At 53.6% G+C, this 20,373-nt stretch overlaps 1 protein-coding gene and 1 pseudogene across 1 annotated transcript in view; one reads left to right on the forward strand and one right to left on the reverse strand.

The window, feature by feature from the left end:
* Positions 1-4,302, reverse strand: part of LOC101939270 (kinesin-like protein KIF21B) — a 34,669-nt gene extending 30,367 nt beyond the window's left edge. The window contains exons 1-5 of the mRNA XM_065579015.1: positions 4,276-4,302; positions 3,642-3,791; positions 1,600-1,734; positions 1,221-1,376; positions 684-799 (exon numbers count right to left, since the gene is read on the reverse strand). Of these exons, the coding sequence (XP_065435087.1) occupies positions 684-799; positions 1,221-1,376; positions 1,600-1,734; positions 3,642-3,791; positions 4,276-4,302 (584 nt within the window). The remainder of the gene's footprint in view (positions 1-683; positions 800-1,220; positions 1,377-1,599; positions 1,735-3,641; positions 3,792-4,275) is intronic.
* A 13,409-nt stretch (positions 4,303-17,711) lies between these two features.
* LOC103307393 (membrane-spanning 4-domains subfamily A member 4A-like) lies at positions 17,712-20,371 on the forward strand (annotated as a pseudogene).
* The last annotated feature ends 2 nt before the right edge of the window (positions 20,372-20,373 follow it).

Below are 20,373 nucleotides of genomic sequence, written 5' to 3' on the forward strand. Positions count from 1 at the left end.
AACAATGCAGCACCTGGGCCACGTCAGATCAGCCAATTCCAACGCTGGCACATGGGTGCCTATTGGCAGCTCCAGCCACAACCCCCTTTGGACTTTATTTACTTTATAAACGGGGTGTGGGCCCCTTCCACCCTGGGCCGGCACAGGCTGGGAGTGTGGCTCAGGCAACAGCAAAGAGAACCCTGGGTGGCCTCCCCCTGCTCATTACAAAGTGGTGTTCAGGGAGTCGCCACCCCGGGCAGCCCACGGCAGGGCACTCGGGGCATCACTGAGGCTGGAACGGGGAGGGATTAGAGCAATCCCGTGCTGGGAAACTCAGCTGCCAAGTCCCAGATCACGAAGGGCTCAGAGGCATTTTGCAAGAGCTAATTCCACGAAAGCTGCCTAATTGCGTCTGGGGCCCGGGATCAAGAGAGCAGAGATAATTACCTTCGAAAAGTCACCATGGAGACTCCACCGGACCCTCAGCAACGCGCCACCCCAGGAAACCTACACGGCACTTCAGGTCCATCCCTGAGCCCGACCGGCCCTCCTGTTACTCTGAAATCCCCCACCCGCCTCAGGCGACACTCCCAGGGTGCAGACCCAGCGAGGGCACAGCTCTTCCATTCTGGGTCACACACACCCAGCTGAAGCTGACACCCCTTGGGTGATCCCACGCCCTGGCTCAGGGTGCCTGTTACCTGTTCCCCCCAAGGGAGTCCTGGAGGAGCCGGGTCAGTTTGGAGTCTCGGTAGGGTACGTGCACCGCTTTCTTGCTCTGGTCTCCAAGGGCGCTTATGACGTTTTCCAACGCCAGCTGCCAACAAAAAATGGAAGGGACTGAGTTTTCCCCCCGTGCTGGGGAGGGCCCCTCCCTGTAGAAAACAAAGCTCAGGGTGATCGGAGCCACCTCTTTCCAGGGCGCGGGGGGGCTCTGGACCAATGCACTAGCAACCAGTCAGTGCACCTATACCAGCCAGCCAATGTGCAGCCCCTCTCCTGCCTCCACGTTATTCCCGAGTCCCCAGATCCAGGAATCTACCCCTACTGGGGACAGTGCTGGGTAGCGCAGCTAGTGGCCCCATCCCTCACCACCGAGTCCACCGCGCGACCCCTAGTGGTGACCCATGGTGGCTCAGTCTGGGAGCTAGTGAACCAGGCAGGGTCTGTCTGTGTCCAGCAGCCCCTTTATATCCACTGCAGCCTGTCCCAGTCTCCTGCACCCGCTAAGAGCCTACCAGGCCGCAGTTGATGGAGATGCCCTCCTTGGTTCTCTCGCCCGTAGCTCCCGTCCGCTTCAGCCTCTCCGAGACAGCCAGGTCGACGAAGTGGAACTTGGCGGTGAGGGTCTCGTATTCGCTGGTGGCCTGGGATCCCTCTGGAAGGCCGGTCACCTGGCAAGCAGACACGCTGCAGCGTCAGTGCCTCCCGCAGGGGAACAGGGCTTTATCCCTCTGCTATGCTAGATCCCAACCCGCCCCCTCGCAGAGCATCCCGCTGTGGCTCTGCTGTCAACCAGCACGTGGCAGGGAGACGTAGGAACTAGCCTGACAGCGGCTCACGCCTGCCGTGCTGTGCGGCGAAGGGCGCTCCCCTGTCCCTCTCGCGCAGTCTCACCAGGTCGGGCTGGGCACAGACTCGCATTTGGCACAGGTGGATGGTGAAGATGGCGTGGGAGCGGGAGCTCTGGACATTCATCTGGGTGCTGGCGGTTATGCGGGACAGAGCTCCCTGCTTCAAGCACTGGATCAGCTGCAACAACAAGGAAAGGGGTCAAAGAAATTTCCACCCCAGCCTGCTGGGAGGGGGGGAGATGCCAGAGTGGGGAGGGCACCCTAGCTCAATGTGCCATAGTCACCCTGGGATGGGGGCAGCCGAGCCCCTGCATGGCATGCAGGCTCTCCTGCCGAGCCATCCAGGCCTGGGTGCCAGGGCCCTGTGCTGGGAGATCCCTGCCCAGTGGCAACAGGGAACAAGGGAGCAGGCACTGTAGGGAGACCCCGGAACAGCCCCGCTCACGAGTCACCAGGAAAGCCAAACCCCAGGCCAGGGCAGAGGCTAACTCAGGGTCTGTGTGCTCGGAGAAGAAGGGATTGGGAACCCGCCCATTCACAGCCATGGCGAGTAACGTGACACTCTACAGACCGAGGCCCTGGTGTGCTAGGTGCTGTACAAACGCTGAGAGACCACCCCAGCCCCAGCCCCATGCGGCTGACAGAGAAGGGACTTGCAAAGGTTACGCCGCAGCAAGTGGCCCTGTGGGTAACAACCCAGCTCTCCCAGGGCCCAGCCCAGAGTCCTAAGCACTGATCCATGCTACCCCCGGTGCTCTCTGCTGCACATGAAGTGTCCAGGGGCAGCAGAGGAGGCATTTGACCTCCAGGTCCTGGGGGTCGTTTCTGCTATCCCCAGTGGCTGGGAGACGTTCCCGCTCACAGACAACGCACACGGCAAGGGCTTCTCCAGGACCAACCCCCTCCATGCGCTTGTGCCAGGAGATACCCGCTTGAGGCAGCAGTAGAGACGCATCCCGGCTTCACGTGCTCACAGTCCTGCCTTTGGGCCTGACTCGTCTCCCCTGGGACCAGAGCCTCCTGCAGCGATGCCTGGTTAACTAACGGCTCGTACTGCGTGCTAGGCGAGCGATTCCCTCGCCGCGGTGCTACAGGATGGGGGCTGCATTCCCACCCCCCCCTTCGCCCCAGGACACTGCTCCCATGGGAGACAGGTACCACGTGCCAATGACACAAGGGGGCATGGGAGGGCTGGGCATGGAGCCCGGACGCCTGCCCTCGGGTAACAGGGGATGAGCACGTGGGCACTGAGGATGCCAGCGGGATGGCTCTCGCTAGGCCCTGCACCACATGGCACAGAGGGCAGGAGCAGGGGCCTGGAGAGAAGGATCCAAGCGCACAGATTGAAGGGGTGGGGAGTGAATCATAGAATATCAGGGTTGGAAGGGACCTCAGGAGGTCATCTAGTCCAACCCCCTGCTCAAAGCAGGACCAATCCCCAGTTCCCTAAATGGCTCCCTCAAGGATTGAACTCACAACCCTGGGTTTAGCAGGCCAATGCTCAAACCACTGAGCTCTCTCTCCCCTCTGGGGACTGGCAAGGAGAGAGTTAACTCTGTCCAAGTTGGGCTCCCTTCTTGCTGCAAGGGGGGCTGCTGAGTGTGGGCAAGAGGAGAGGGCTGGGATCAGCAGGGGGACAATTCTCCTTCGAGGGGGGGCTAGTAGAGCAGTTTGGGGGGGGAGGGAAAATCCATTCACAGTCCATCCCCCTCCGCCCCTCCAGACCAGCTTTGGGACCAGGGGCACAGTTGTACTGCGAAGCCGCCACAAGAAAATCCAAAGCGTTCGGCATCCTGGTGCAGTGCCCTGATGCCACGCAGGGGCGCATCAGCCGGGCACATGTCAATGCCACACCCTGAGTGTGTCTGTCCCAGGGCGGCAGCAGCCAGAGCCTCGGAGAGCTGGCTAGGAGAGCTTCTGCCCTGGGGCTGGGGCACGCTAGCGCCTGACTCCCCTTGTCATCACTGGGGGCTCTGCCCCTCACAGCACCCGGCCCCTCCATTCTGCCCCTGCCCGCTCTCCGGCGATCCAGAGCAGCCGACCCCCCCCTCCCCCCGCAGCAGCCAGGTCCCGGGTGTCGCCCACCTCATCATGGGAGCTGATGAGGCGGGAGGTGACGCCTGTGGTGTAGATGCTGCCGCTGGCATCCTCATGGATTTTGATGTTGGACTTGCGGTGGCAGGAGTCAGGGTCCCGGGCACTGTCGAACAGGTCCAGGATCTCCTCGTTGTAGAGCTGTGGGGGAGGGAGACAGGGCAGCGGGTTACTGGGCGGCACGAGGCTTGCTGCAGAGCCTGGCACGGGGCTTCACAACTTACCTCCCGCCACTGCGGGGTGCACAGGGGCTGTGCTCAGACCCCTGGGGCCTCCTGGCTCACTCCAGGTAACCCGACCTCCCCCATATGCCTCCTGGGTCGTCGTCCCCACCTCTCCTCCAGGTACTCCCAACCTCCCCCCAATGCCTCTTGGGTCCCCCCCTCCTCAAGGCCTCCCCTACCCAGCACACGTAGAGCAGCACAGTGCCAGCGTGCTGTCCCGATGATCCCTAGCTAAGGGCACAGACTGGAGCAGTGAGTTCCCCAAGGCCATGCGCCAAACCAGTGGCAGAACCAGGAATAGAAAGAACCCAGGCATCCTAGCTCCAGGCCATGTCCACCAGGCCTTGCTCTCTCCTTAAAAGCTCTCAGAGAGCAGACAGGAGGCCGAGGAGCCAGCTCACCGCACCTGGCGTTCCCCCCATCGCCATGGCCGTCAGTCACCCAGCACTGTCCATACGTCTGGGGACCCTGCTGTCCCCCTAGTTATCTGGGACTAGAGTCCGAGCGGGGTAATTATCCAGAGCCCAGCAAGTCATGCCTGGCCTGCCGGGGGGGGGGGGGGGGGGGAAGAGGGTGTTGTCACTGACAGATTGACCTGCCCCGATGGAGAAAGGGGCTAATTAGGGCTCCGAGCCGGGAGGTCCCCAAAGGCAGGGAAGCCAGAGCCAATATTGCACCTTGTCCTGGATTAGCTTTGCAAGCAAGCCGTGTATCGCCAGCCCAGCTACTGCTCCCCTGCCGGGAGCGGGTGCAGCATGGAAGGGGCGAGCACTGAGCAGAAGGCGGCGGAGGAGGAGAAATGGATTTAGTGCCGGTGGCTAATCGGGGGAAGGGGCAAGAACAGCAGGGCAGGTGCACTGAGCCCATCCCAGTCACTACAGGGCAGGAGAACGGGTGGGCTCAGAGGAAGCCCCCTGAAGGCCCAGGTCCAGAGGGGCTATGTAGTAGCTCCTCCTTGGCAGAGCAGCGTAGAACAGACAGGCTTCACCCCATCTACGATATTAACAGGCCCCTCTTTACCCTAATATGCAAGCACCTAACAATCTACCGTATTTATCCTCACGCCTCATTGTACAGATGGGGAACGGAGGCCAGAGAGACCAAGGGACGTGCCCAGAGTTACTTTGGGCGTGCATGGCAGAGCAGGGAGGAAAAGCCCAGGTCTCCGAAATCCCGCCGTAGGGCTGATCCAGGCTGTGACCCTACACGAGGGATAGGTAAAGTGACCCGGCCGTCCCCCTTCCCCAGCCACCACCTGCAGATGGGATCCTGCCCTGGGGTGGTGGGCATGCCTGGCCTCCCATTCCTTCGCCCGGCTGGCTGACAGTTCTGTGGGTGGCACAGGCTGGGACCTGCCCATTTGCGTAAGTGACGAGAATCCAGCGAATCATTAACAGGGTGGGTGGTGCGCTGAAGTCCCAGAAGGAAGCTGGGCTGGGGCCTCGCTGTTTGTGGTGCTAGACAGGCTGCAGATCTCAACCTGGGCCTCTCGCCCACCCGGCCTTCGCCAGAGATGCTGTGAGGCCATGTTCCGATCACAGGGTCTGGGCCCTGGCCCAGGACACAGAGTGGAGCAGTGAGTTCACCAAGGCCACATGCCAAGTCAGGGGCAGAACCAGGGGTAGAAGCCAGGAGTCCTGGCACCTGGCTGGCATTAGGCCCGTATGCAGTTCATTGCAAGGATCCCAGCTCAGGGGCTAGCGGGAAAGCACCGCAGAGCGGCTCTGAAGATAAGGCTAATCCGTTCCACTGTCCCTGGAAGTTAGCTCCAGAGCAGTAAAGCCTCCCCTCTAATGAACCTGCCCGGACAGGTCCCAGGACACGGGGAAGAGCACAGCAGTAACAACAGCCCAGGTCATTACCTTGCATGCTGGCAGCCTCGGGAGCTTTAACGGACCCCCACTATCACCCCCCCAACGAGAGCACCTTTTATTCCAGCTGTGCAGACCACGGCGCCGAGATGCAGCCACCTCTGGGGTGGAGGGCAGCTATCAGCACACCCCACTGGGGGAGAGGGGACATTGGGGCAAACCAGTTCCCACAGGACTGCGCTGCCCTGCTGGGTTTGCAGGGAGCGTGGGTGTTCAGCGTGCAGACGACAGGCGCTATAGGCCAGCTGAGCCGGTCCCTGCATGCGTAGTGATGTTCGGGCAAAGCAGCCAAGCAGGCAGCTAAAGAAGGCCTTATCTATCCTGGCCATCTCCTGCTGGCTGGCTGGCTGGCTGCAGCTGCACAGGAGCCGGCAGTGTGGCCTAGTGGCTAGAGCACTGGCCTAGGACTCCAGAGACCTGGGTTCTGGTCTGTTCCCAGCTCTGCCACTGGCCTGCTGGGTGAGTGACTCCCCCCTCTCAGTGCCTCAGTTTCCCCATCTATAAAATGGGATCATGATACTGATCTTCCTTTGTAAAGCACCTTGAGCTCTCCTGAGGCAAAGCGCTAGATAGCAGCTGGGTCTCGATGATGCGACGGTAAAGCCTGAGCTCTGCCTACACTAGGGCCTTCGTGGTCACTGTGATTCTGTGGATCGCCTGGAGCGAGCAAGGCTGGGCACAGCCTGCCGGGGGAATACGAACGGGTGACTCTGAAATAGACCAGAGGGGTTTGTCTGGAGGAAACTCCTGCCTCATGCTGGGACTGGAGGCTCCAAAAGCCCAGACATCTAAGTTTCTGAAACTATTTAACAGGCAAAAATATCCTGACCAGAAAACAGACAGGACACAATAAACTCAGCAGGCAGCCCCCAGCTCCAGCACTGCCAGTGTCATTAACCCTTGCAGTGCTGGAGTCTCTGCTGTCACCCCAGCAGCCTCTGGGCTTTGTCAAAGCTTCTCTATAGCCGAGAAGCTAGCATCTGCCAGCCCGGCCTTCAGACTGGACGGCTTCTGGTGCTGAACCTACAGAGCTGCAGCAAGGCCAAGGAGAAGGGTTTTCAGATGTAGCTCCTCTTAGCCTAGGTGGGATGGTTCAGTCCACGTAAAGGGTCCACCAGCCACCCCGTGGCAGCCACGGCGTTGGCCAAGTTTGCACAAACTCTCCACATGCCAGTGCAGTGGGGCCAGATTCTCAGACATAGCTTCATTGAAGTCACTGGAGTTACCCAAGCCCATAAACTCTAACAGGGTGTTCCCAAAGTGGGTGTCGCTGGGAGGAAAGGGATCGAGCAAAGGGAAATGTAGGCTGAATAGCTGGAGGTTTCGACAACAGCGAGATCTCCTTTGGCGACTTACGCGGTGGGAGTCCCGGCACCCTGTGGCATTCACAAGCAGGACTGGCTGGCTCTGGGGAAGATGCTATAGGAGGGGGAGACGGGATCTCACAGGGTTCACTGCAGCACTTGTGTCTGATCCTATGGCTCACGCCCGAGGCTGGGCAGTCACACAACGCTGCTGGCGGAGGGGCACTGCCCGCCATACTGAACGAGAAGCAGGGTTAACCACCACTCAGAATAGCCTCGCCCCGACAAAGGGATTTCAAAGGAGGTGCCAATGAGCAGGAAGTCCTCCCGCGTCCTGCTTCCGTGCCAGCTCACAGGCACTCAGGGAAGAGCCAAAGCCCTGCCAAGGCTAGAGATCCTTGTGTTACCGAAAAATCGGGTCCACCTAGCTGAGAGCCAATAACAGCCAGACAGGGATAAAGAAGAGTTGCTTTATTCTGCAGAAGAAAGGAGAGCTTTGCACCTTAGTACAAAAACTCTGTCTTACACACATTTTACAGATCCTTTATACACATTCAGACCAAGGTCCTTGCAGTGTTAACACTTGATTGGTGGTGGTCAGACCCGTGCTTTTGCTATCTGGTCAGTGAAAACTAGCTTGGGACCAGCTCCAACTACCTTAAGGCCTTGAAGGGAAAACAGTTGAAAAGTTCAGCCTACTGTGTCCTTAAGGTGTCTGCTTCCCCCGATGGCCGCTGGCTGACATAACAACTGCTCGGATTAAGGGGGGTCACTAGTAACTTTCCCAGTCCCCCCTTCGGGCATGACAAATTCCAAATTTTATTATTTATTTATATTCTTTGAAAAGAACACAGAAAACAAGAAAAAACGTGTCTATTTTATTTATCTATCACAACTTAATATTTGTCAAAAAAGAACATGAAATCCCTGATAGCACAGTAGGAGCTGTCATACAGAGCTAGTCATTTCACAGGCTGTTAGTACTGCTTCCTCTCTCTAGTTTTTAAATTCTTTTTTCTGACTCTACATTGTTTTTAGTTTCTAATTTTATTTTCACTTTTTTTGTCACTTTGGCAGAGATATGCACATGACCCCTGAAAGCACATATTTGTTGTAGTTGTGTGCTTTTTCAGCTATCCAAGTCATGTGTAACTCACAGACTGATTTTGTGTGGTAACATGCCGAAAAACTTAACACATTTTAATTCAACATCAAACTAAACAGAATGACTGATGGCTGTGGAGGTAGGAAGATGGCAGAATGCAACTCATTCATCAGAATAGCTCGATAGTCATAGATTATAAAGAAATGTTCTCTATTACTAACTGCTGTTGGCAAGAGATTTGTGTATCTGGCAATGTGGGCATCATGGCAAATTTTAGTAAAAGTCATAGAAAGGTCATAGTTATGTTAAAAATAACCAAATTTGGTTGTATCCAAATTAACCCCTTTAACTTTATAACAATAGTATTCATCAGATACCTTCTCCCTACCAAAGCACTCAGCATACAGTACAACTGTATTGTTCAGTTACATTACATATTTATGTATGCACACGTGTATGTGAGTGTGTGTGTGTGTGTATAAATAAAATTAAAGCCTTTCCGAAAAATAGAAATGTAATTTCTAAAATATAAACAATTTTGATTGAAAAAGATGTTGAGAAAATAACAACCTAGAAGAAAAGATGGGAGAGGGATTTGGAGAAAGAAATTGATCTGCACGAGTGGGAAAGGCAGTAAGGCCGAGAAGGGAACAGGCTTTGATTGCTGGCTAGAGGGTCCCTGAGCCAGAACCAATGTAGCGGGCTGGCCCGTGTTTCCTTGCCAGCCATTGACGGAGTGGCACTCCAAGCAGCGGCGGCTCCGGGCACCAGCACTCCAAGCACGTGCCTGCCAGTCGCCGTGGGAGCAGCAGTCAGGCTGCCTTCGGCGGCATGCCTGCGGGAGGTCCGCCCGTCCTGCGGATTTGGCGGCAATTGGGCGGCGGGTTCGCCGAAGCTGTGGGACCGGCGGACCTCCCGCAGGCATGCCTCCGAAAGCAGCCTGCCTGCTGTGCTTGGGGCGGCAAAAAAGTTACAGCCGCCCCTGACTACAAGGCAGTGAATGGGAAGACTGCTTAGGACTGCTGAAGGAACTCTTTGGTACCCCAGGAGAGGAAAACAAGAAGACTGACTGGCATAAAGAGGCAGCAACAGTTCCTACTGTGATAGAGGGGATGCAGACTCAAAGAGAGGTGGAGAGACAGTGGGCAACTGCAGAAAGAGGTGATGCTCTTGCAAGCTCTTCTCCAGAACCTCCAAGAGGACGTGCCATCTTAGCGGTGTGTGGAGCCCCTCATCACAGCATCTTTTATTTATTTAAAGAAATAGTATTCTTCTTCAAGTGCTTGTTCATGTCCTTTCCAATCAGGTGTGTGCGCGCCGCGTGCACGCCAGCCAGAAGATTTTCCCCTTTGCAGCATCCGTAGGATCGTCCTGGTTGCCCCTTGGAGTTGTGCCTTCCTGGCGCCCAATATGCAGCCCTGCTGATCCGCCACCCCCTCAGTTCCTTCTTACCGCCGGTGACGGCTAGCTGGAAGAACTGTTGCTCTTGCATTGCAAGTGTTTTTGGCAGTGTCCACTTCAGTTTCCATAGTTTAAATAGTTAATTATTAGTCACAGTTGTTGTAGTTGTTAAGAGTTCTTGGGGGGTTCCCCCCGCAAACAATGTTTTCCCTGGTTCTGGGATATGCCCCTGTCCCTAGGTTTCAAACTCTGCGAGGACTATGGCAAGTTTATGCCAAAGAGTGACCCGCACTCTTCCTGTCTACGGTGCCTTGGGGAGAGCCACCAGAAGGACAAGTGCAGAATCTGCAAGGGATTTCACCCTAGGACCCTTAAAGACATCAAAGGCTGAAAAGCCTGCTAATGGAAGCGGCACTCCAAGCGCAATCCAACTCGGAGTTGGCAGAATCCACGCCGAGCACTTCCTCGTCGGTCCACAGTGCTCCGGTGCTGTCGATGCACTAGCCGGTGCCGAAGAAGGACCCTAAGGACTCACGGCACTGCCACGGCTCCGCCCAAAAGAAACCTTCTTCTGTCTGGCACCGTTCTCAGTCCCCGGTGTCACAGAAGAAAAGGCCAGATAGGGGCCGCTCTCCCCCTCCAAAGACCAAGGGACCTGCAGCATTGAAGCACATTTTGAGCCAGGCCACCTCGTCTCTCCCACCTTCCAGGGTCTCGTTGACTCCTGCCCCATCTCGGATACAGTTGAGTCTGAACCCCTCAACGGTCCCCGGACTGCCAAGGGGATCACCTCCAGCTCCCCTCAACGCCAGAGGCATTTGAGCCAGCCTAGGACCTTATACATCTCACGGTGCCTTCCTCCCTGCAGAGGAGAGACAAGTCGCCAGTGACTGTGCGGCCCAGTTCCAATCAAGGGGCAAACCAGCGATGATAGGGCGCCAATCACCATCTTCGGCGCACCTCTCCCCGGCCCACCCACACTGGGGAGCTGCACTGCTCTCTGGTGGCCCAGAGTACTACTCCTCCGTGGTCCTCCTACTTGGAGACCTCACAGTCGGAATCCTACTGCTCTGATAGGACCAGAAGCAGGAGGTCCAGATCCCACAACAACCAGCCCTACCCTGCACCGTGGCCTCCATAGTGGCAACCTTCGATGCAGTGGCCCTTTTGGACACCCTGGGTGTATCAGCAGAGCCAGGGACAGATCCAGGGCTCAAGGTCCAGGTCGGCATCGTTGTCCTCAGCATCCTTCATCCCCCTGCAGGCAGCAGAACCACCAGCAGAAGCACCGCTGACACCGTTGTTGTCCCCTGCAGTTCTGGCACCGACCCTCCGAACAACGGCACCGCTGACAACTTCATCCTTGGTGCCACCGGTGTCAACGATATCGGCACCGCCGGAATCAACAACTTTGGCACCGCCTGTCTTGGCACCGATATTTCCGTTCCCTGGCACTGCACGCTTTAGACCTAGGGGGTCAGCAATGCTGCGAGACCCTTGGGGCGCTGAAGGGAGTGAGCAGGACCCGCTGGCAGGCCTCTCCTCCTCATCCTTCCCTGATGAAGCTGTGGTGGGGACATCGATGGCCCCAGCTTTGGAGAATAACAGGGTCCTCCAACAGCTGTTATGTTGCATTGCCCAGAACTTGGGCATACAGGCAGAGGAGGTGGTGGAGGAATCCGACCCAGTTGTTGACATCCTTGCGCCCTCTGGACCCTCTCGTATCACCTTGCCCTTAGTAAAGATGATTACAGAGACAACAAAAACCCTATGGCAGACCCCTGCATCTCTGGCCCCTACGGCCAAGAGGAATGAGAGGTGGTACTTTGTCCCTTCTAAGGGATATGAACATTTGTACATCCACCCATCCCCCGACTCCCTGGCGGTTGATGCAGCCAATCAGCGAGAGCGCCAGGGCTACCAGGGCCCCTCCCCTAAGAACCAAGTTTGGCCAAGTTTGCGGAGCTCCTGCCGCAGGACTCTCGCACAGAGTTCTCGGCATTAGTGGAGGAGGCAAAGCTGGTCTCCAGTGCGTCCCTACAGGCGGCATTGGACGCAGCAGACGCAGCCTCACGTCCAATGGCCACGGGGGTTGTAATGAGGAGGAGTTCCTGGTTGCAGGTCTCTGGTCTGCCCCTGAGGTCCAACAAACAATCCAGGACTTCCCCTTCGAGGGTTTGGCCCTCTTCTCCGATAAGACAGATAAAAGACTCTATAGTCTGAAAGACTCAAGGGCCACCTTCAGATCTTTGGGGCTCCATACCCCCGCCACTTAAAATAGGCATTTCTGGCTGCAGCCTCCCTCTAGGTTCTACCAAGCTCAGAACCGTGAGGACGCTCCTTGTAGGAGGAATAGGAGTGGTAGAAGAAGGCAGCACCCCTCCTCAGGCCATGGCTTGGGCCAGCCCAAGCCACTGCCCGGCCAGACCAGCCTTTTCAGGGTGTGATCAAGGATGGTACACCAGTGCTGGAACTGGATCCAACCTTACTTACCTTTTCGTCCCAACTATTCCCTTTTTACCGTCCATGGTCCCATATCACTTCAGACCGCTGGGTGCTCCACACAGAAGAAAGGGGATATTTCATCCAATTCTGTGCCCTCCCACTCTTCCACCCCTCTTCCCATCTCTCTTCAGGGACCCCTCTCACGAGCAACTTCTTATACAGGAGGTGCACTCGCTCCTCTCTGTAGGGGCAGTGGAAGAGGTTCCTCGGGAGCAAAGGGGCAAGGGCTTCTACTCCCAGTATTTCCTAATACCAAAAGCCAAGGGTGGGCTCAGGCCCATTCTAGACCTGCAAGAACTCAACAAGTTCATCAAAAAACTCCAGTTCCACATGGTTTCTTTGGCCTCCATGATCCCCTCACTGGATTCAGGAGACTGGTATGCCGCCTTTGACTTGAAGGATGCATACTTTCACATAGCGATAATTCCACCCCACAGAAAATACCTCAGGTTTGCGATGAACAACAGTCACTATCAGTTTATTGTCCTCCCATTTGGCCTGTTGGTGGCATCTCGGGTGTTCACCAAGTGCGTGGCAGTTCCTGGGTAAGCAGCAGGAACAGGTGTTCCCGTATCTCGATGACTGGCTGATCAAAGGCCACTCCAGATCTTGAGTGGAGGCGCAGGTTGGCCTCATAAGAAGGACGTTTGATGAACTGGGTCTCCCTCTAAACGAGGCCAAATCGACACTCTCCCCTGTACGGAGGTTAGAGTTGATGGGGCAGTGGTAGACTCGACTCAAGCAAGGGCATACCTCCCAGAAGCCAGGTTTTGGTCACTGGGTGACATAATATGGGGCCTCAAGCAGTTTCCCACCACTACAGCAAGGAATTGCCTGAAACTGTTGGGGTGTATGGCCACTTGTACCTACGCAATACAGCATGCCAGACTCAGGCTTCGCCCGCTTCAGTCATGGCTAACGTCAGTATATCGACCAGTTCGAGACGCTTTAGACAGTATCATAACCCTGCCTTGACGGATACTAGACTCCCTCCTGTGGTGGCTCAACGAGGCAGGGGGTCCTGTCCTTGGCCATAGGCTGTCATGTGTGGCCTTGATATAGTGCTGTGGCACTGAGGATCCCAAAGTGCCTTAGAAATGTGGTTGGGGATGATTGGCTCTGAAATACAGAGAGGGAAACTGAGGCACGGAGCTAGATTTACAGTGAGTCAGAGTCAGGATGCACAAGACCTGACCCTCTGAGCACCCTCCTCCCCTATGAGAGCTGGAAATAGAAGCCAGGAGTCCTAGCTCCTCTGCTGTAACCCACTAGACCCCCCCACTCCCCTCCAGAGCTGGGGATGGAACCCAGGAGTCCTAATTCCCAGCTGTTTTCATTAGGAATATTCCACTTGGGAGCAGGAAGCAACTACATGATTTTAATCCATTACTTCCATACTAAGGTGATGGGAAATATAGACGAAAACAAAGGTAGATGCTATCTAAGTTGATTAGTTAGGTAGAGAGATTTACTAAATGCTTAATTCAGTAGTTGAATTGTATAAGTACTAAATAACTGTAGAAAGAACTTCATAACCCTGTAGTAAAGACTGAGGAACCATCTAGTGAGGAATGAATAACCATGTAGTAAGCACAGAGCATCTATGCAATAAGGACTGAGTACTAATGTACTAAGAACTGAGTAACAATTTAGTTGAGTAAGGAAACAATTTAGTGAGTAAGGATATAGTAAGAACTGAGAAACGATGTAGTAAAGACTGGATAGCCATCTAGTAGGGAATGAGTAGCCGTGTAATAAGGACTCAGTAACCATCTGGTAGGGAATGAATAACCATGTAGTAAGAAGATGGTGTCGCCAGGAGGGCTTTCGCTTCCTCCACCACGGGATGCTATTCGAGGAAGGACTGCTAGGCAGAGATGGCGTTCACCTTTCGAGGAGGGGAAAGACCCTATTTGGACACAGACTGGCTAATCTAGTGAGGAGGGCTTTAAACTAGGTTCGACGGGGACAGGTGAGCAAAGCCCACAGATAAGTGGGGAACATGGAGACCTGGGAGATGGGTCAGAAACAAGAGGGAGCGTGGGCTATAATGGCAGAGAGAAAGGAGGGTCACGGCAAAACAGGGAGGCAAGATCAAACCAGCATCTTAGATGCCTCTATACAAATGCGAGAAGTATGGGGAATAAGCAGGAAGAACTGGAAGTGCTAATAAATAAATACAATATGACATTGTTGGCATCACTGAAACTTAGTGGGATAATACACATGATTGGAATGTTGGTGTGGATGGGTACAGCTTGCTCAGGAAGGATAGACAGGGGGAAAAGGGAGGAGGTGTTGCCTTATATATTAAAAATGTACACACTTGGACTGAGGTAGAGATGGACATAGGAGACGGAAGTGTTGAGAGTCTCTGGGTTAGGCTAAAAGGGGTAAAAAACAAGGGTGATGTCATGCTAGGAGTCTACTACTGGCCACCTAACCAGGTGGAAGAAGTGGATGAGGCTTTTTTTAAACAACTAACAAAATCATCCAAAGCCCTAGATTTGGTGGTGATGGGGGACTTCAACTATCCAGATATATGTTGGGAAAATAACACAGCGGGGCACAGACTATCCAACAAATATATTGGACTGCATTGCAGACAACTTTTTATTTCAGAAGGTTGAAAAAGCTACTAGGGGGGAAGCTGTTTTAGACTTGATTTTAACAAATAGGGAGGAACTCATTGAGAATTTGAAAGTAGAAGGAAGCTTGGGTGGAAGTGATCATGAAATCATAGAGTTTGCAATTCTAAGGAAGGGTAGAAGGGAGTACAGAAAAATAGAGACAATGGATTTCAGGAAGGCAGATTTTGGGAAGCTCAGAGAGCTGATAGGTGAGGTCCCATGGAAATCAAGACTGAGGGGAAAGACAACTGAGGAGAGTTGGCAGTTTTTCAAAGGGACACTATTAAGAGCCCAAAAGCAAGCTATTCCGCTGGGTAGGAAAGATAGGAAATGTGGCAAAAGACCACCTTGGCTTAACCATGAGATCTTGCATGATCTAAAAAATAAAAAGGAGTCATATAAAAATGAAAACTATGACAGATGACAAAGGATGAATATAGGCAAACAACACAGGAATGCAGGGGCAAGATTAGAAAGGCAAAGGCACAAAATGAGCTCAAACTAGCTATGGGAATAAAGGGCAACAAGAAGACTTTTTATCAATACATTAGAAGCAAGAGGAAGACCAAAGACAGGGTAGGCCCACTGCTCAGTGAAGAGGGAGAAACAGTAACAGGAAACTTGGAAATGGCAGAGATGCTTAATGACTTCTTTGTTTTGGTCTTCACGGAGAAGTCTGAAGGAATGCCTAACGTAGTGAATGCTAATGGGAAGGGGGTAGGTTTAGCAGATAAAATAAAAAAAGAACAAGTTAAAAATCACTTAGAAAAGTTAGATGCCTGCAAGTCACCAGGGCCTGATGAAATGCATCTGAGAATACTCAAAGGAGCTAATAGAGGAGGTATCTGAGCCTCTAGCTATTATCTTTGGAAAATCATGGGAGATGGGAGAGATTCCAGAAGACTGGAAAAGGGCAAATGTAGTGCCCATCTATAAAAAGGGAAATAAAAACAACCCAGGAAACTACAGACCAGTTAGTTTAACTTCTTTGCCAGGGAAGATAATGGAGCAAGTAATTAAGGAAATCATCTGCAAACACTTGGAAGGTGGTAAGGTGATAGGGAATAGCCAGCATGGATTTATAAAGAACAAATCATGTCAAACCAATCTGATAGTTTTCTTTGATAGGATAACGAGTCTTGTGGATAAGGGAGAAGCAGTGGATGTGGTATACCTAGACTTTAATAAGGCATTTGATACAGTCTCGCATGATATTCTTATCGGTAAACTAGGCAGAAACAATTTAGATGCAGCTACTATAAGTTGGGTGCATAACTGGCTGGATAACCGTACTCAGAGAGTTGATATTAATGGTTCCCAATCCTGCTGGAAAGGCATAACAAGTGGGGTTCCACAGGGGTCTGTTTTGGGACTGGCTCTGTTCAATATCTTCATTAACGACTTACATATTGGCATAGAAAGTACACTTATTAAGATTGCAGATGATACCAAACTGGGAGGGATTGCAACTGCTTTGGAGGACAGGGTCATAATTCAAAATGATCTGGACAAATTGGAGAAACTGTCTGAGGTAAACAGGATGAAGTTTAAGAAAAACAAATGCAAAGTGCTCCACTTAGGAAGGAAAAATCAGTTTCACACATACAGAATGGGAAGAGACTGTCTAGGAAGGAGTACGGCAGAAAGGGATCTAGGGGTTATAGTGGACCACAAGGTAAATATGAGTCAACAGTGTGATGCTGTTGCAAAAAAAGCAAACATGATTCTGGGATGCATTAACAGGTGTGTTGTGAGCAAGACACGAGAAGTCATTCTTCCGCTCTACTCTGCGCTGGTTAGGCCTCAACTGGAGTATTGTGTCCAGTTCTGGGCACTGCATTTCAAGAAAGATGTGGAGAAATTGGAGAGGATCCGGAGAAGAGCAACAAGAATAACTAAAGTTCTTGAGAACATGACCTATGAAGGAAGGCTGAAGGAACTGGGTTTGTTTAGTTTGGAAAAGAGAAGACTGAGAGGGGACATGATAGCAGTTTTCAGGTATCTAAAAGGGTGTCATAAGGAGGAGGGAGAAAACTTATTCACCTTAGCCTCTAAGGATAGAACAAGAAGCAATGGGCTTAAACTGCAGCAAGGGAGGTTTAGGTTGGACATTAGGAAAAAGTTCCTAACTGTCAGGGTGGTTTAACACTGGAATAAATTGCCTAGGGAGGTTGTGGAATCTCCATCTCTGGAGATATTTAAGAGTAGGTTAGATATATGTTTATCAGGGATGGTCTAGACAATATTTGGTTCTGCCATGAGGGCAGGGGACTGGACTCGATGACCTCTCGAGGTCCCTTCCAGTCCTAGAATCTATGAATCTATGCAGTAAGGACTGAGTAAGGATGTAGTAAGAACTGAGTAGGAAGGACTGAGAAGGCATCTAGTAAAGAACGATTAACCATGTAGTAAGGACTGAGTAACCAAGTAGTAAGGACTGAACAGCCACATAGTAGGGACTAAGACCCAGCTTTACAAAGGTATTTAGGTGGCCAATGTTGCACAGAGGCTCAAGTAGGACTTACTAAGTCTTACACAGGTTAGGTGCCTGCAGCTCATGGAAGGTCAATGGGAGTTAGGCACCTAGCTCTGGCACTTTTTTCAAGCCCAAGAGGCACCTACCTGCATTCAGCTGTCTAAATACCTTTGGAAATCTTGACCTAAGTAGATGTGTAGTCATATAATTATCATCCCTAGCTCTTAGTAGCCTTTGTCATCAGTCAGTCTCAAAGTACTTTACAAATGAGGTATCGTGGGGAAACTGAGTCACAGGGAGGGTAAGGGACTTGTCCATGGTCACCCAGAAGGCCAGTGGCAGAGTTGGGAATAGAACACAAGTCTCCTGAGGCTCTGTCTAGAGGCTTTATCCTCTCATGAATGACAAGCCAAAATACAGAGATTCTGTGTAGTAGAAACTGTGTCACCATGTGGTAGGGATGGAGTAATTGTGTAGTAGGGATTGAGTAACTGTGTAGTAAGTTCCCCAGAATGCAGCTCCTGGCCAGTAACATGTTATGCCCCATGGTGTCTTGGCAGATCACACAGATACGCACAGGCATTGTGCAGGTAGCTTTCAGCATCATCTTCACCCTGGCGAAATGAGCACCAGCTAATAGCGATACATGTGGGGACCCCCTTTTGGACAGGGATCCTGGTAAGTCCTAGTGGTGGGGGCTTCGGGGTGTGTGTGTGAAAAGGAGGCCATCGTCTCCAAATCCTCGCTATCGCGTGGTTTAGCCAGCCAGCACCGTACCCTGAACCCGGCTTCCCGGAGCATGGCCAGAGGTCTTTGGAAGCCCAGCTGGCACAGCCAGGGGTGGCAGAGTGGTGACTGGGGCACTGGCCGTGGGGCTTGGAGAGCCCTCTGACCTGCCGCTGACCTGCTGAGTGAGCTCGCATGTCCCTTCTGTGAGTCCTCCGGGTGGCCACTGGCTGTGTGTCTGTGCAGAGCCCCGACCTATCACAGGGGCTTCTTTGGCCCCCATCACCGCAGCACCTGGACCCCTTCCCCATCTTCAACTGAGTCCCTGTGGGGCATACAGAGCCTCTGGCATGGGGGGAAAGGGAAGAATGCAGAACCCAGAAACCCCCTGGCATGGAAGGGAGGGGAAGTGGGGGACACATAAGGCCCTTGGCATGGTGGGGAGGGAGCCTCTGGGATGTGTAATGAGCTTGAGTAATGTGTGACCTCCCCCCTCCACACCCCCCCCAGTGTATTGATCCTCACCCTGCCTGTGAGGGAGAGAGTGCCATTATACCTAATGCATGGAGGGGAAACTGAGGTACCAAGCGAGTGGGGGGCACTGGGATGGTCTCACCTGTTGGGTGAAGAGTGGGCGGCAGCTTTCACCCATCTCTGCTTTTCCCCCAGGACATCCTTTCAGGGTTCATTTGTGTGGAAGCTGCCAAGAACCCCAAGATTTCACTGGTAAGGAATGAGGCTTTTGTCCCCTGTTTTTGAGCCAGTTGGAATATATTGGGGTTTCCCCCCCAAGGAAAGTTAAATGAAACATGAAAAATTTGGGGGGGAATTCACTGCAAATTCCAAAGGAAAATTTTGACTTTTTTCCCAACATTGAAAATTCTCATTCAAAAACTGCCCAAACGGCTGAAAATTGAAACATTTTACCCAAAAACCGTCACGAAAGGAAGAATTTCCAGGGGGAAATTGCCCAAAATTGAAAAATTTCAGCCCAAAACAGCCACCAAAAATTCTCCCCCCCTCCCAAGTTTTTTCAGACGGAAACAGCAGCCCACCCCAAACAGGTAAAAACGGCCAATTGACTGCCAAAACTTGCCCAAGAAAGAGCAAATTTGTAGCTGGAAGGTGCTAAAAAGTGCAGGGAAAAATGAAAAATGTCTACTCAAAATTGCCCCAAAGCCCAAAACGTTGCTACTGAAAACTGCAGCGAATGGCTGAAAGCCACCCGTTTCAGGCTGAAGATTGTAACGAGGAACAGAAGAAGAGCTCTGGAGATCAGGCTGGCTTGCCTCTTTCTCCAGCAGAGATCTTACCCGCCTTGTTTCGCTAGACACTAAAATCTCCACCGACCTGCTGTACCGTGGAGACTGGGCACAGGCCGAGGGCGTCTGGAGGGGTGCAGGATTCAAGGGCCGGAGGGTGGCTGGGGGGATGCAGGGGTGGGAGGTGTGGGGTGTGTGGATGACATAGCTGGGCCTCCTGGCCCCACGTCTCTGACGCCTCCTCTCCCAGGTGAAGGCCATGCTGGCTACGAATACCCTCAGTGCCATAGTGGCCGGAGTGAGCATCGTCCTCTATTCGCTCTCGTTTATCTTCTACTACCCGCACGGAACCTGCCAGTGGATCGAGGAGTCCAAGTCCTGCGCGCCGATCTCCCGAGTGCCTGCAGTGAGTCCGGCTGCCCCCCGGGCCGGCCCAGCTCTGCCCCGCAAAGCTGGGGGCACTGGTGCTATCTGTGACCCTGCTCATCAGGCCGTGGCCCAGGAGTTGGGACTGATGCCCTGAACGCTATTAGGGGGCGCCATGCTGCAGAGAGGGGGCAGGGGCTCAATGAAGGGCACAGCGCTGCAGGGAGCAGGATGGGAGGTCCCTAGCGGGCGCCATGCTGAAAGGAGCGGGGCGGGAGGCTCAGCAGGGGGCGCTGTGCCGCGGGGAGCGGGAGGATCAGCAGGGGGCGCTGTGCTGCAGGGAGCGGGAGGATCAGCAGGGGGCGCCATGCCGTGGGGAGCGGGAGGATCAGCTCGGGGCGCCGTGCTGCCAGGAGCGGGAGGGGGGGCTCAGCAGGAGGCGCTGTGCCGCGGGGAGCGGGAGGATCAGCGGGGGCGCCGTGCTGCGTGGAGCAGGAGGATCAGCAGGAGGCGCCGTACTGTGGGGAGCGGGTGGATCAGCAGGGGGCACTGTGTGTATTGTCAGTCAGTCCCTTGTGGATCTCCCCTGGCCAAGATACCATGTCTGGGGTGGCCGCAATTCTCCTGGTCTTCACCATCCTGGAGTTCTGCATTTCCATCTCCAGTGCTGCCTTCGGGTGCAAAACACTCTGCCGGGACACCTACAGCGACATGGTGACAGCCTCTGTGCGAGGGGCTGGGGGGCTGGGAGCCAGGACTCCTGGGTTCTATCCCAGGCTCAGAGAAGGGAGTGGAGTCTAGAGGTTAAAGCCAGGGGTGAGGACTCCTGGGTTCTATCCCTGAGTATGTGAAA

This window comes from Chrysemys picta, unplaced genomic scaffold, assembly GCF_011386835.1.
Source record: "Chrysemys picta bellii isolate R12L10 unplaced genomic scaffold, ASM1138683v2 scaf41, whole genome shotgun sequence".
NCBI classification, from domain to species: Eukaryota; Metazoa; Chordata; order Testudines; family Emydidae; genus Chrysemys; species Chrysemys picta.